Source organism: Silurus aristotelis, assembly GCF_946808225.1.
Source record: "Silurus aristotelis genome assembly, chromosome: 28".
NCBI lineage: Eukaryota > Metazoa > Chordata > Actinopteri > Siluriformes > Siluridae > Silurus > Silurus aristotelis.
Genome location: NC_139601.1, coordinates 4,807,000 through 4,823,219, shown reverse-complemented (window position 1 = coordinate 4,823,219; position 16,220 = coordinate 4,807,000). Strand labels below are relative to the sequence as shown.

At 39.8% G+C, this 16,220-nt stretch overlaps 1 protein-coding gene across 8 annotated transcripts in view; it reads left to right on the top strand.

The window, feature by feature from the left end:
• cdh4 (cadherin 4, type 1, R-cadherin (retinal)) overlaps nucleotides 1-16,220 on the top strand; it is a 490,519-nt gene that overhangs the window by 426,695 nt on the left and 47,604 nt on the right. For all 8 annotated transcript variants that reach the window (XM_083534056.1, XM_083534054.1, XM_083534053.1 and 5 more), the window contains one exon: nucleotides 1,166-1,360. In XM_083534056.1, the coding sequence (XP_083390182.1) occupies nucleotides 1,166-1,360 (195 nt within the window). The remainder of the gene's footprint in view (nucleotides 1-1,165; nucleotides 1,361-16,220) is intronic.

Genomic DNA, 16,220 nt, shown 5'->3' with positions numbered 1-16,220 from the left:
AGCAATCCACCAATCACAGTTTTGACTGGCGCTTGGTGGTATCTAGTTAGCACGAACATACAGTTCAGCGTCAGTTCAACAGCAAGCAGAACATTTTGAGGGGTAATAAAGGATGGCAGAATCTCCTGACTCGAACACAACACCCGTGTCCGTATTTGCTGGATTTTTTTGAAAAAGGTTTCGGGCTCATGATAATTTGAATAGAAATCAGTGTTTCACTTATTAATATTTTATTATTAGGTTGGTGTGTTAAGAGTTAAATAGTCTTTTTTCACATAAACTGAGTTGATTGAGTCTTGTGACAAAAATGATAATAGAAACATTACAGCCATAATAAATCATATGGATACTTCAGTAAATTTAAAGGCAAATATTTGTAAGTGAAGGTTTAAAGGGAGCACTTTTACTTGTACCTGAGTCATATTTTACCACAGTATCTCTACTTTAACTCAAGTACATGGTTTGTGTACTTCGTCCACCGCTGATGGTAGGGATGAAACCAAATACGTTATTCAGAATGAAAGTATAATACGTGCACATGGAAAAATTCAGCCTGAAATATTCACAAGTTGCTTTAGACTAAATAACTTGCTCGAATGGGTCACAGGACATCTGGTTAAAACTAGAGTGTGCATCTGGACTGTGTTCCTGTGAAACACACAAAAAAAGTGTTCATTTCATGTCGGCAGAAAAGAGTAAGTAGATATGAAGCTCACTGGACAAGAAAGACCAAGTTCATTAACCTGAATGTGATGCAGTTTTAGCTTAAACATTTGTTCATAGTTAGTATCTGCTGGAATTTTGAAAACACATGCCCTTGGCCATCTTAGGTATTTGAGTGATGTAGCTGAGGTTGAGGAACTGTCAGATCTTATTTGTATACCATGCTGACAGTGCTGGAATTTATACCTCTGGGTGTTCTTTCTTTGAAAGTCCACACCTCTTTGGTGTATACATCCAAATAAAAGCATGGATATTTGACGCACTTAACAAATGCAGATTGATGCATTGTGCTATACCTCTGTTATCCAGTAAGGATGCATTCGGCATCTCAACAACTACAGTATATGACACGTGTCGAGGCTAGGATTCAAATAACCCTGACCCCTTTTTCTCTGTTGATCAAAGAAAACAACTTTAGGCCTATATTTTTGTGTTTTCACAGATTGGTGATGAAACTGGATACCACTCAAGATCCCACCACAATCACTACTCCAATCCCAGAGTCATCATGTTCCCCCGTCGACACCAGCGAGGCTCCTCTACCAACGGGCTGCGTCGTCAGAAGAGAGACTGGGTCATACCTCCTATCAATGTGCCTGAGAACTCTAGAGGACCCTTTCCACAAATGCTTGTCAGGGTGAGTGGTAGCTTTGTCCATTGTCTTATCAACTGCCTTAAAGCAATATCAAAATATATGCATATGTGAGATGTTTCATCTTATTACTTTGAGAAGGTTACTAAATTTTAAAATCTTTCAACAATATTTTTGTTGCATGTTTTTTTATTTTTTTATTTCTGGAACATTTGTAGAGCATCTGTTCAAATCCTCTAAAAACCAGAATGTAAGAATTCCCACGAGAACCTTTATATGGTAGGGTAGCTCTCAAAACATCCCTAAAACCATAGCCTCCAAATAATGAAACAACAGAAACATGGTTGTCAGGTCCTCTGTCTAGTCACTCTTACTTCTAAACAATAGACCCTCTGGTCTGCCATTCTTCTGAAGTAGTGAAGTACTTGAAAGCACAGCACATTCTTAAGAGCCCCCATTAACAGAGAGCTCCTGTTTTTTCTCTGGCGAGTTCTTGGGTATAAAATTCGGCCCCTGACTGAGGCTTTGACATGAAGGACTCATCCGCAATGGATTTTGACCTGAGCCACAGAGTATAATCAGTTTGGTACCCAAGGAATAATTGGTTTTAATTTCTTTTTGGGGAATTTGTGTCAGATTTAAGTTGTTACTTCTCTTGATTTCTTTCTATTAGTATTTACATCCCTATTAAACATCTTTCAACAAAACATAGGAGAGGCGTCACGTATCCATCCAGAAGTTCATTTACTTGCTATGAGATGCTATGTGATGGGTGGCCTTGTGGATGCTTGTCATGGCTATGAATAGACAACATGAAATATATGTTGTTCTTAACAATCGTCCACTATCAGTTCGGAAATCATGAAAATCATGGAACCTTTTTTACTTACAGTCGAGTAAAACTAAACATGCACTGGGTCCAGTGCAACTGTACTCAATCCAAGGTAGTGAATCTAACTTCACCAATAGCAGCTAGCTCAATTCATATAGAAAGTTTCTAGAAGCTTTTGCAAATGAACACATTTATTATGGCCACTGTGTAAACCAGGGAAACGAAAACAGAACTCAGTAACATATATAATGGTGATTGATTAATATTAAGTTGCTAATCAACTAATGCCAAAAAGCATCATACTCACAACTCAAAACAAAATTTTAAACAAAATTTGCAACCCACTTCAAGCTTATCTGTATACGTGAAAGCTTTCGGAGCTGAATTCTGTATTATCGGTCCTTCAGCTTTTCTGGCTAAGATCAGCCTTCAGTAGGCAGGCCTCATCCTCACCTACTCCCTAATGCCTATTTTTCCAGATTACACACAGGGATTACAGCAATCTTCTCCTACATACACACAATGACAAGGCCCGTGAGCGTGAAAGCACCATGAAGTCAGTTATAGAAATGTTCTGATAGCCTCATTCCCAACTTTGCCATTTAAGATGTCTGGGCTTAACAGACCTCCTGCAGTGGGTGTTAACTCATAGCAAGAGTTCTAAGGCTTTATTTCTCGTTGCATTTTATTTTTTTTTTCAGTATGAAGGACCAGGTCAACATAACACTGATAAGAAATTCAAGCCTTTTTAATTAAGCCGTGACTTAAATAAAAAAACAAATACTTTTTTTTTTTTTACAAGAAATTGTATTTTAGGCATTGAGAAAAGTCCCCTGGTGGTCTAGTGGTTAGGATGCGGCGCTCTCACCCCTGCGGCCCGGTTTCGATCCCAGGTCAGGGAACCAACCCCAGCCACTCTGTGCCGGTCCCAACCCCGGATAAATGGGAAGGGTTGCGTTAGGAAGGGCATCCAGCATAAAAACATGTGCCAAATCAAACATGCGGATGATCCGCTGTGGCGACCCCTAATGGGAGAAGCCGAAAGAAAGTTTAATCAAGTCATTAGAGTGGGGGGGCAGACAGAAAACAAACAGGCATACAATATAACAATATGATTATCTCTTTAACATGGCAGCTGTTAGTGAGTGGGGTATATTAGGCAGCAACATTTTGTCCTTTTGAGTTGATGTTTTTGAAGCAGGAAAAATGGGCAAAGGATTTGAGTGAATTTGACAAGGGCAATAATAATACATTTGACAATGCATACATACATCCATAAATACATAAATCATATGTTGGCCTACAAAACTCTAGGCTTTTTTTTTGTTCTCTCGCAGAACCTTCATCTAGTGAACTTCACTGCAGTCCAATTAAGCAATTAACCTTTGGAGTGTAATTACTTCTTTTCATCAGCACAATGCTGCTATGCCTGCTATGAGGCACGCATGCGTTTGTGTCTTCTCCCTAATCGGATAGAGCAGGGAGAGAAACCGCACAGCTCGGTCGTCTAATCTAATAAATGACGCGACATACATTTATCATTGTTTGCACTTTGTTTATCTCCAATTACCTCTGCAAAAGAATTTCAATAAAAGCATACACACATGCACACACACACACACACACACACACACACACACACACACACACACACACACACACACACACACACACACATATATACATGCACACATACACACTGGCAAAATGAAAGTAGCAAATTCATAATTTACTGCCTGCTCCCAATCAGTCTGCACCACCACTCTCCCTCTCTACAGCAAATAGTCCATTAGCTCAGAGATGAGCTGGAGAGCACAGTGTGCTGAGCCAAAATCAGCCGCCTTTTCATTTCGGTGAATACAGCGGATGCTCGTCGGGTGAATAGGAGGGTGATGCCGCAGATGGAGAACGCAGTGTATAAGAGTGAACCAAAAACACTGAGGATGGAGAGCGGCCTCTAGAGAACGAAAAAAAATGCTGGAAGGAGCGATGAGTGTCAGATGAGAATGTTAGTTTCCGCTTGTTTGGTACCTATTTGATCCTTCTTCCACGTTTATTGCACCTTCTTTGCTCCTGGGAATAAAAGCTACATCCATTAAGACTGTAACAATGCTGCAGAATGATTGAAAGAGCCAACAAAATAACTGTCTATATATATATATATATATATATATATATATATATATATATATATATATATATATATATATATATAAATTTTTTTTTTTTTTTTGCATTTCTAAACCATTATCGCATGAATGTTGCATTCCACAGACACGCACACATGCGAACATGGTCCCCTCAACTCTAAACTCTGAAAGAGAATAATTATAATGAGGAATAACAGAACATGAACTGCCTCGGTATCAAACAGCAGAAAGTTTCATCTCATGCTATCTGAAGGCTAAACACCCACATAAAGCTGATATTCGGTTATAATTGGAGCAATGTGCTGTGTGATTACAATTCTAGACCCCGAGCGAGATCTTGTGCGGCTGATATAATCAGATCGCTCAGTCCCCCCCACCCAACAATGACCTGCAGTGCTAACGCTAAACTCGATGTCCGGCTTAAGCTTTCGCACCACCACCAAACATAATTAGATGCAGCGAGAGCAGCGGTCACAGGGTCAGCGCTTCTTTATGTACATTTTTTATAAAGGATTTATACGTGATTAAGATTCATTGAGGTGTGCTGAATATACCGATGACTTTATTAAGTGTGTGAGCGTGCCTCCTGGTAATTACACTGATGTGGACCAGGCTGGAGGAGCTAAAAGTTCATTATCTCAGAATATGATGAAATATAAGTGATTTAGGGCATGGTGCATGGACTTGGATCTAGTTAATGCATCGTTCTGCTGCAGCGTGTGCTTGTGCGTGTGTGTGTGTGTGTTTGTGTTTGTGTGTGGGTGGAACGTGTTAGCATCGGGTCTAATGAGGATGTTGACCACCATACTGTCTATACGACAAGTTTTTTTGCTTAGAGCAGTAAAGTTTATTTTATACAGAGATTTTCTGGTGACCCTACATGAAGTGGTGTATAGGCAATTTCCATTTCGATTAAGACACAAACACACACACACACACACACACACACACACACACACATTGTGTAATGACTTTGCATAGAAGTACTTTATTTACTGTATTAACATTTATTAGCATGTAGGCAAGTACTGCCTTATGGGTATTAACTATTCAGATGGTTTCAAGGTTACAGAGTTTCTGTTTTGTCAAAGAACTTAATTATGTCTACTTGTGGGTGGTTCGCTAGTCATCCAGCAAATATAATAGCTTAATTAGGTAAGGAATAAAACACTTAGGGGGCATGCCGTTATAGCGGAATAATTATGACCAGGTATCCTGTTTGAAGCCAACATTACCTAAGGTACAAAAACATTGAGCTTTTCTTGTTGGGAGAAATTAGAAATGTACCGATTAATAGAAAGTACTGACACTGGAGGTTTCTCCCATAAATGTTCAATAATAGATCCTTAAAACACCACATAAGCACAAGAAAAGGAGGTCTGGGTGTTGAAAAAAACACAAATCACAAATCTTCTTTTTACATGCTTCCAGGCTTCTGTCCATTTGTAAAAGCCCACCTCTCCGTGTGTATGGTGTATGTTTGTGTGTGTGCGTATGGACCACCTGTAGTGCGTCTACAACTGTGGCTGCACACATCATTGGCTCTCTGCTTGAGTGACATGCCAGATTCAGACAAAACAAAAACACTTTGACAAATAATGCCATCTTTATTATTGTCAACAAAATTCTAGGATAAGGTTTAATGGGGGGGGGTGGTGTTAAGCTTGAACATTCCGAGCATTTATGCTATCTGTAGAAGTATACGGTTTGAGAATCTCAAGCTGAGATGCGTTTCTGCTCACCGTGGTTGCAGAGAGTGATTGTTTGAGGTCACCCTAGCCCTCCTGTCAGCTCAAACCAGCCCTGTTCTCTGTTATATGAACGAAAAGTGCATATAGCTTATTGGACAGTCGAATGGAAAGACAGGGTACAGTTGATCCTATAAAGGTTATTGAGTGTTAAATGTGAAAAGAATAAATGACACAAACTCTATATAGCTATGTGTACTTAAGGAACTGCAAAGTAGTTCTAGCAAGTCACTGAAAAGGAAAAAAGCGAGAACATTTCATTCGAAGAATTCAATTGTGGCTGCATAACATAACGCCACAAATATTTGTAGATTTGTCTTTTGTCCTCAGCACAGTAAAAGCAGTCATTAAACAGCACCAGTGTCTCGTGGGCTGTCTGCTTTTTTTTTTTTTTTTTTTTTTCCAGAAGAATAAGGGTAAAGCTCTGCTGGTCTGTTCTTCTGCCGTTCATGACTGGCTAATGGCTTCATTTGCACTGTTGTGCACAGGGATGGGAATTAAAGTCGCTGCCAAGGTTTGGAGGAAGGGGTTTTAATTCCACAAACTATACCATGTTCGGCGGCTGATTCTGTTTTTTAATTGCTCGGTTAATGTTTTAATTAGGTTTATGATTCCCTTCTTAACTTTAATTAACATTAGTTCATTTTCTAATTATCTCATTTCGACAGTGCTCAATACCCCATACACAAACCGGGGGAACTGTCACGTGTTCGGACTGCGATGTGCATGTGCTCATGCAGTATTAAGTTTTGATCTGTGACGCATTATTGTATTCAGGGGCTGGTGAGGAAATAACGCTTTTATAGCTGATTTAGCGTAAATGATTACAGGAACTACATGTTACAAAGTTTCATATTAAAGAATGAAAAGTATGTCGTTTTTTGGGACACGGAACCCGAAGTGCTGTTCTGCTGTTGTAGCACTGTTCGTCTGCCTCAGGGTTCCACAAACATGTCAACAAAAATTTGTCACTCGACTCAGGGGTAATGTTACCCGAACATCAAGTCTGACAAAAGCAGTCTTTATGACAAACCCTATATATTTATATACTTTATAATAAGTTGACCTTTTTCCAGTTTCTTTCCAGAGTGGTTATTTATTAGCCTTCATGTCAGCTCGAACCAGTCTGGCCGTTCTCCTCTGTCCTTTCTCATCAACATGGCATTTACTCCCACAAAGCTGCCACTCACCTTCCTTCACACATTTCTGTCCAAACTCTAGAAAGTCTAGTTTGTACAAATCGAGTAAAAAAATCCCCTGCAACCTGCAGTTTTTGAAATACTCAGACCGGCTCATCTGGCACTGACACCCATGCCCCAGTCACAGGGACTCATTTTTCCTCCTTATTCTGATGTTTGATGTGAATCTTGACCTGTTTCTGCATATTGCATATGAGCCAATTCATGCATATTCTTTTCTACATACATATCATACATATATCAGTGTACTACACTACTGAAAACGGTGGTCCTCGTCATTGTTGCACATTCTGTCTTTCCATCCATATCCGTCCTGTCTCGGTCTTCCTCTGAGGACGGCGCGGTGAATCCTCGCGGCTTTGATTTGATTCGTGTTGTGTCTGTGCAGATGGCTGTCTCTCTTCATCCCTCTCTTTTTTATCAGCACACACCCGCTTCTCTTCGGCTCACAGAGGATCAAAACAACTTTCAGGGGAGATACAGAAATCGATCATGTTGACAAAAGATCCGCATGGCTGCAGCTCTGTTGACGCAGCCTGGCCTTGACTCAAGTCTCCGGCTGGGCTTTATTCCGGGGATAAAGGCCTCACAGCCTCGCTGTATTCCTTTTCTATGATAATTTCACTCGTGTGGTTAGTTTAAAGAGCTGGCTTGGCTATTGAAGCACTGCATTCCTCATCATTTTGGCCTTGTAGATATTGTATAAACATATCTGTCTGCCTCTGCTTTTTAAAACGGGCAGCACGCAGTCGGTGTTTCTGGTCTGGTCTTTTTAACTGCACAAAAGTCTGGAAAGGTATTTGCAAAAAAGAGAGGCAGTCACAATGATTTAAAATTCTAAGAAATATGCGAACATATATTATGTATTTTATGTATATTATATATTAATTTTATATATATATATATATATATATATATATATATATATATATATATATATATATATATATATATATATTTTACTTATATAATATCACATGCTACAAACTTGAATAACTAAAAATCACTTTATAACATTATGAACATGTATATGGCTTCATTAGGACATGAAGAATTAATGTAGACTGAATGCTCAATGCCTCATTATGCTCTTAAAATGCACTTATTTTTTAAAGCCTGGCTGATCTCAGGTGAAACGGCACGCCGTGGCATCTCCTTACAGCTTAATGATGGATGAAGGGGGCAGAGTCTGCAGCAGTGTCTGTGAGATTTCCCAACCATGTTCAACTCCAGCCTCGGTAAACATCCGAACACGAGCCCGGATCAGCCTCTTTGAGCCGGCATGCGCCGCTGATTTGACTGAGCGGGAATGGCTAGCGATGCCCACATTCACACATCGCCTCTTACAAAGGAATCCACCCTGTCACAGTGCACATTTTATTCAGCAGCAATAGTCGCGAGAAGTGCTTCAGGAGCAAACAGGAGTTTCACGGAAGTTGATAGAAGACCGTAGAGTTGACTTCATCTACCCTGATTTGTTTTCAGACCAACAGGCTACATCGAGGATGTGTTCTTTACCACTTACTTCACTCTTTTTCCCTGTTAATCGATAGCAACTTGTGAACGCAAATGCAACACTTAGAGTTCGAAAAATCATTACAAAGGTGCTTGTCAAACATCCCATTCCAAATGTAGTTGCCACACTGCTGTTCTAATAGCCTTCACTCTTGCCACTAGATTTTGAAGCATTAGTCAGGTCAGGAGGCTGAGGGCGCAGTTGGGATTCTCATCCCAAAGCTGCTCAGTGGGATTCAGATCAGGGCTCTGTATGACACTCAGGGTCTCATTTTAATCTTTTTAAAAACAACAGATCTTTATGAATGTCATTTCGTGCATAATGGCATTGTTGTTGTGAAACAGGTTTAAGACTCTTAGTTCTTGAGGCTACAACATACATTAGGGGTTTTACTGTACACATATTCGTAACAAACTTATTTCAGCTTTCGGTTCGGTACACACGCGTTCTGCATGCGATCCTTTTTATGGGTGGAACATAGTAAAAACTTCAATTATAATAAATTGTGTTAATAAAAAACCACAAGCAATTTTACATTTTGCGTTTCTTTTTCCTATTTGTATCGAACCGTGACCTAAAAACCGAGGTACGTAGCGAACCATGAATTTTGTGCACACCGTTACGCCCCTAATACAGATACTTTTTAGACAATCGCAGGCTTTAACCCTTGTGCTAACCGGTTCGACTTTTGGTCATATAGTGCATGAGTATAGCTTTTATGTGTTTGCAAGATTTTCGAATACAGTCTTATGACAATTAACTGTTAAGGATTGTTGCAAAAGGACCGGTTAAGGCTTGAATGAAGCAGCATTATGCAGTCAAAGGATTTCCTAGAAGTTCAGATTCAGATAACTCATAATTCAGATAACATTTTAGAAAATCTTGTACTCCTGTAAGTCTTCTTAAAGAATTCATCTTCGCTTGGAAAATTTACGTAAGGAGGAACGAATATCTTATTGAAATCGTGCTAAATGCAGCGCTGTCCGTTTAGATTAAGACAATAGCATCAAATAAAAAATTTGGGTCATTCATTATTTAGGCCATTGGGGGCAGAAAGGCCAAGACTTTCAGAAGTGCAAGCTGAAGTGCACAGGAATAGATCAGCTTTAAAATCCAACATACACTAAACCCTCTAAATCTGTCCCTCATGTACCATCGGCTTCTCATTTATACTAAATGACGCCCATTTCAGAGCGATCCATCCGAAGGGATAAAAGGAAGTGTGCAGAAAAAGAAAGACTGGCAAAGGACTAAATCCATATTGCAGCGTCTTGTCACTGCACTCTTCATTTCCCATTCCGACTGAGATCCATGATGCAGCAGCCTGTGTGACGTCGAGCATTTCGGTCGCATTTAAGCTCTAGAAATTCACACACGAGTGTGCGAGACTGCCGCTTGCACCGGCTCTCCCCTGAAAATATTAAACTTGAGCTTCTCTCATAAGTGCAGGCTCTTAAAAAAACCCTTCCAACTTCTATTCTTATGCTCTTTCACCAGGCTTCAGTCTCACCTCCTGTTCTCAACTGATAGAAGTGGAACTCGATGTGTTTTTTTTTCTATTGCAACCCATCCCCACTAACGCTTTAAATACGGGTATTTCGAGATGCTTTTCTTCTCACCACGGTTGGTTTAAGTGGCTGCTATCATTTCATATTAAACTTTGATAAGAAAATTGTCCATCTGAATTCTATCCTGCCACAATATTTACCTTTAGTCATTTGTTACACACCTTTAGGACTGATTGTAAAATCTCTACTCATCCCTCACCTGAAACACAGAGACTCTGGATAGATGAGGAGTGCGCCACAGGCTGATCTGTTGTAGTGTTCTCCAGCTCTCCAGACGTATTCGTAAAAAGTAGTGTACGTTACACCCACGCCTCTCTTTTATTTCTATGTCATCTTCGGCACGGCGAACGTTCATACAGGATATTTTGTATATATTTGATCATTCCATCCACTTCCAGTCCCTCTTTCAAATCTTCCACTTATATTTGTGTACTTTTTCCACCGCTGCCTTAACTTCTTCTTATTGATAATAACTTATGGATAGGTTTTTTTCTTTTCTTTCTATCATTACGCAGCTATAAAGGTCTGCAAGGCCTCCTACACATTTCACGATAAAGTCTTAATCACTTCGTTGAACTTGCACGCCTACATGTGCTAACTAATTCTCCACAGTGGCTGACAGGTATGTTGAAAAGATTAACACCCTCTGAGGCTTTGAACATTGCTTTAATAGGAATGGAAGTGTTATCTGAAGTGTTATTTTCAACATGGCCTCACACTTGCAAATTTCTTATAATCAACATGGCTCACTTAGTATGATAAATCCAGGTTTGTGTTTGTACCCTTTCTTAACAGTTTTTAATAGAAAGGAGGGATCGATGTACTTTATTGTTCCTCAAGTGGAAATTTATTTAAACATCACCCTTTATTGAATTTCTAGGAATTGTATGGCGATCGTTCACGAAGAATTTTGTTCTGTCTATAAATATATTTCTTGGATTTACTTCATGCAGTCTTACCTGACAAGTTACGACATGGCTGGATAAGTTGAAAAAATGGTTACTCATTATTCTTCCATTTTTGCAAAATATAAGTAGGCACTAATTGCTGGTATGTACAGTGCCTTGCGAAAGTATTCGGCCCCCTTGAACTTTGCGAACTTTTGCCACATTTCAGGCTTCAAACATAAAGATATGAAACTGTAATTTTTTGTGAAGAATCAACAACAAGTGGGACACAATTATGAAGTGGAACGAAATTTATTGGATATTTCAAACTTTTTTAACAAATAAAAAACTGAAAAATTGGGCGTGCAAAATTATTCAGATCTGTGTGCTATTTGAGGAGGAGAGGTGTTTCTTAAGAGGAAGATACACCAGCATGCCAGTAATTTCAACTCAGTCTCGTAATTTTTACGTAAAAACTTTTTTGACGTAATCTTAGATTGTTTTTTTTGGGGTTTTTTTACGTCACTTTAAAACAACATTGTAGAAAACGGGTATACATTGATTAGAGTTTTTTTGGGTTAAACTTTGCCAACGTTGGTTTTTTTTTGACTGATTTTATTTTGCGTCATTGTACAAATTACTGACAGTTTCAGCTTCCTGTAGCACGTAAACAGCCAACAATGCTGGATCAATACAAAAAAAATCAGTCTCAGTATGCTTTCTTTCAAGTGAAAAGTTTTTCATGTTCCTGGTTCTTGCAGTGTAGTTGTTGGTACAAAGATTCAAGAAGAACGAAGGGATTTAGCAGTAAACAAATTAAAATGGCTGGGAATGAACACACTCCAACCACACTCGTCAAAAAAACAAGAAAAAAATTCCTTCCATGCTTTGCAGATTTCGTGGGTTGTGGGTCTGGAAATCATGCGTGAAAATGAAATTATGGTGCCTGTCGAGCCGACAACAACCATTTGCGCGAAGCTTTCTGCTGTATGAGAATGATAGTCCTTTTTCTAATTTCACAGAGATGTCACACTCCTACTCGTGACCTTCCAGCTCCGCGCCTAAACTGCTCACGGCGTCTCCCGGCAGTAAAGCACACCTTCCATTTAAAGCTCAGATCAGAATAGAAGATGGGCTGCTGTACATGATTACAGCTGATATGCAGCAGTATATAATGCGATCCATAGAAATGCTGCAGCGCTGCGGAACATCTCGTGTCAGGGCTTTTAGTTATTGATGAGGAGGTAGGCCCTTTCCCCTGCATTCAGGTGAAAAAGGAAATCAAGCACCAATGAACAGTGTATCAACTCTAAAAATAAACGTGTTCCTTGTCCGACTTGCTGTACTGGTATAGAATCTGTTCGGAATCAAAGATTCTCTTTTTGCTCTGGACTTTGAGAACACTGACATGGTAAATCCAATTTCCAGAATATGGTTGTGCACACGTTAGCCATCCTGCTCAAGATGTTAGAATTAATTATCCTCTGCGGATGGTCTCTGTCACCGACGCTTTCAAAATCGTGCTGTGTTTTACAATTAAAGAAGTAGGTAATAAACCATGAGAGGGTATGCTGTAATAGCAAAGTAATCACTGACAGGGTGCCATTATGTAGCCTGACAAGAACTGGAGTTACTGTTATCACAAAGCTAATTTCTCCCCAGTGACAGAAAGATGTCAACGATTACATTTAGAAACTCTGCAAAACAACTTCTTATCGCTTTCATTATAGCAGCTGAAAACAATCATTCCTTTAGCAGCCTCTTTTTCTTTTTTTATTTATGAGGATTTTCCAGTCCTCCAGCACCATGAGGTGGACCTGATGGCTTACTTGCCATTTTCCTAGCAGATTTGTTACGCCCAATAAGGGTTGGCCCAACTTTTGCAGCCAGGCATGGGACCGTCCATAACGAAGTACTTTATCTCCATTCCCACAACTGAGCACCCATGGGGGTTAAGGGTCTTGCTCAAGGGCCCAAAGGTGGCTGCCTGGGATGCCCAGGACTTGAACCCACAACCCCCGCATCCAAAGTCCAATGCCTTAACCACTAGGCTCCCAACTCCCCTCATGAGTATTCCAAGACTAAAAATAAAACCGCAACTTGACAGGTTACAGAGAACCCAGAAAGCACTCTTCCGATGGCTGGACAACTTACTAAACATACTAAGCACTGGAGACACTGTAGATTCCTTCCAGACTCCTTCCTTCCTAACTTAACAATATAAAAAAATTATATGCATTTGTCTGCTCAGTGGTTTGATTTTTGTGATCAGGAATGTCGTGAGTTCAAACTCCCTGCACCATCGAGCTGCTGCTTCCGGGCCCTTGAGCAAAACCCTTAACTCTCAACCGCTCAGTTTTGTATAAATGAGATAATTGAAAGTCGCTTTAGATAAAGACTTCCACCAAATGCATTAAATATAAATAAATGTTAAACAGCAGCACATATTTTACATTTTCTATTAACCTGGTTGTTAGCATTCATCATACAAGTCCCTCAAGTTGTTCATAAAAAAAAGATAATGTAGTAGAATAAGCGCATTTGACAAAACCTTTTATTTGAAATACAGCTGGCAGTACGGCTAATATCAAATATTAATCAGTACCTTCTAGCCATTTGTGAACAGAGCTGCAATATGTCATATTAGCACTTAGCATTTAACATATACTTTGGCATATCCTGATAAAATAAATGTCACAACACAAGAGACTATGGAAGAGCAGATAAAAGCAGAGGCATATTAGCATATATGGTAAGCCTTTGGTTGTACTATGGGAAGAATACTCTGACCAGGCCTAACATTATAACATTATAACTTTATGACAGGCAGCAAGTGAACATTTTTGTCCTCAAAGTTAACGTGTTAGAAGCAGGAAAAATGGGCAAGCGTAAGGATTTGAGAGAGTTTGAACAATTTTGGTCCCTAAACCACTGGGTCAGAGCATCTCCAAAACTGCAGCTCTTGTGGGATGTTCCTGGTCTGAAGTGGTCAGTATCTATAAATTGTGCTCCAAGGAAGGAAAAGTGGTGACCCGGCGATAGGGTCATAGGAGGCCAAAAGCTCACTGATGCACATGGGGAGCGAAGGCAGTTCCATGTGGTCTGATCCTACAAACAAACTACTGTAGCTCAAATTGCTGAAGAAGTTATTGCTCAGTAGGTCAGCACTGTTTTGGCAGCAAAAGGGGGTCCAACAAAATATTAGGCAAGTGGCCATAATGTTATGCCTGGTAGGTGTATGTACTCTATGTTCTATGTACTATTTGTACTATTAAATGCCTTTTTAGCTGATGCTAACATCTAGGACTTTGTAGCCTTTCTACCTAAATGTTTGCTCATTTTGCATCAGCAGTGTAAAGCCGAAAACTCACATTAGAAATGGCTTGAACAAATTGATAAGTCAGAAGAACACGCATTACATTTGTGGAAGGCCATTTCAACCATTTAAAGGCAAATTTATAGCATAATTTTGCATCCAAATCCAAATAAGATTTTCGTTGTATTGGAAAGATGTGACCTGCAGTATGTGTGTTATGTCTCCACCAGGATTCTGTGTGTTTGTCTAGACTGCCCAGCCTGCCACTCTTAATCAAATCCTGGTCTGTCTGGAATATCACACATTGTGTGTGTACAATCAAACGCACCTTATTTTACAGAATGAGTCCGCTTTAAACCAGCAGCCGAAATGAGATTCAAAAGGAAGGATGGCAGAGGTTATGTTGGATTATAAATACATACAGGTGTTAATATAAACAGCCTGAATTCATGTCATCAGCAAAGCTGTAAAGCGCACCTACAAGAAACTAAATGACATACAAGAAATATAAAGGCACAAAATATTTGTGTCTTATGGCAGTCTAAAGGGACCATCTGGGCTTTTTGTGTAAATGACAGGATTTTAGCATTTTATTTAGTGTTCTAGATCAAGGTGTTCATTCATTTATTTATATTTTTTTCCCGGTGGATGTCACAGTAGTACCTGCCAGAGCCCAGCCACAGATTCCAGCTCATACTTAGGAATCCTCAGTCACAGTCCCAGGACATCTGGGAAAAATACTGTAATCTGTCTAGCTGGTCCAGAGTATGCCTCATTGCTTGATATAGCTCTAGTAGCATCCTTCTCCCAAATCTCGGAAAGGTAAACCAAGCAACCCTGTGGACAACTTCATTTTCACTACCAGTACTTCTAAACGTAATCATTCAGTCATTACCTACATACCTTACAGCAGGGATGTAGCAAAGAGCTTTATCCGCTGAATCTGAGCTCCTTCTTCACACCCACAGCCACCACACCACTCTGCTGCCGTACACGATCCGTTTATCAATCTCACATTCGCTTATTTTGTTTGTGTGATTGATTTTTGTTTCATATTTTTGCCTAAAATATCTCCCTAGTGTGCAGTCTTAGTCGCTTTGCGCTCGGCAGCTAGGTTTGCCATATTTCAGCTACTACATGAGCACAAGACACATGAAACCAGTCAACCTTTTCTTTATGAAATGTTGCTCATGTTGCATCAACAAGCAGCGTAAAACTTGCAGAGAAAAAAAGAGCAAACACCAGCTTGTTTAGTTATGCTGTGATTGAAGAGAAGAACATAACATCCTTTTTTAAATTTTTCAACATCAATTTTTTTCGCTATATTCCCAAGAAACACAAAAAAACTCCCTGAGGCGGCATAAGAAAGAAACCTTGAGAGGAACCAGACTCAAGAGGGAACCCATCTTTATCTGGGTTGCACCGAATGTCCATTTATTACAGATAAACGATGTTGCAGGGTGCAGTGATGGTGATCAAATGCAAACTGTAGTGCTGAGTCAGTGTAGCAGACTGTTGACATTAACTACAGTCCAAATCCATCCTCAAAGCTCCTGTTCTTACTCTGAAATTTCATCGATTCCCAAGGCATTGATGAGAAACATTTCCAGCTGCACAGAGTCGCCTCCAATCGAAGAGAACACCATCCAGAGGCAGGCTGGGGCGAAGAGGGCAGATCCGAGGAGGGGA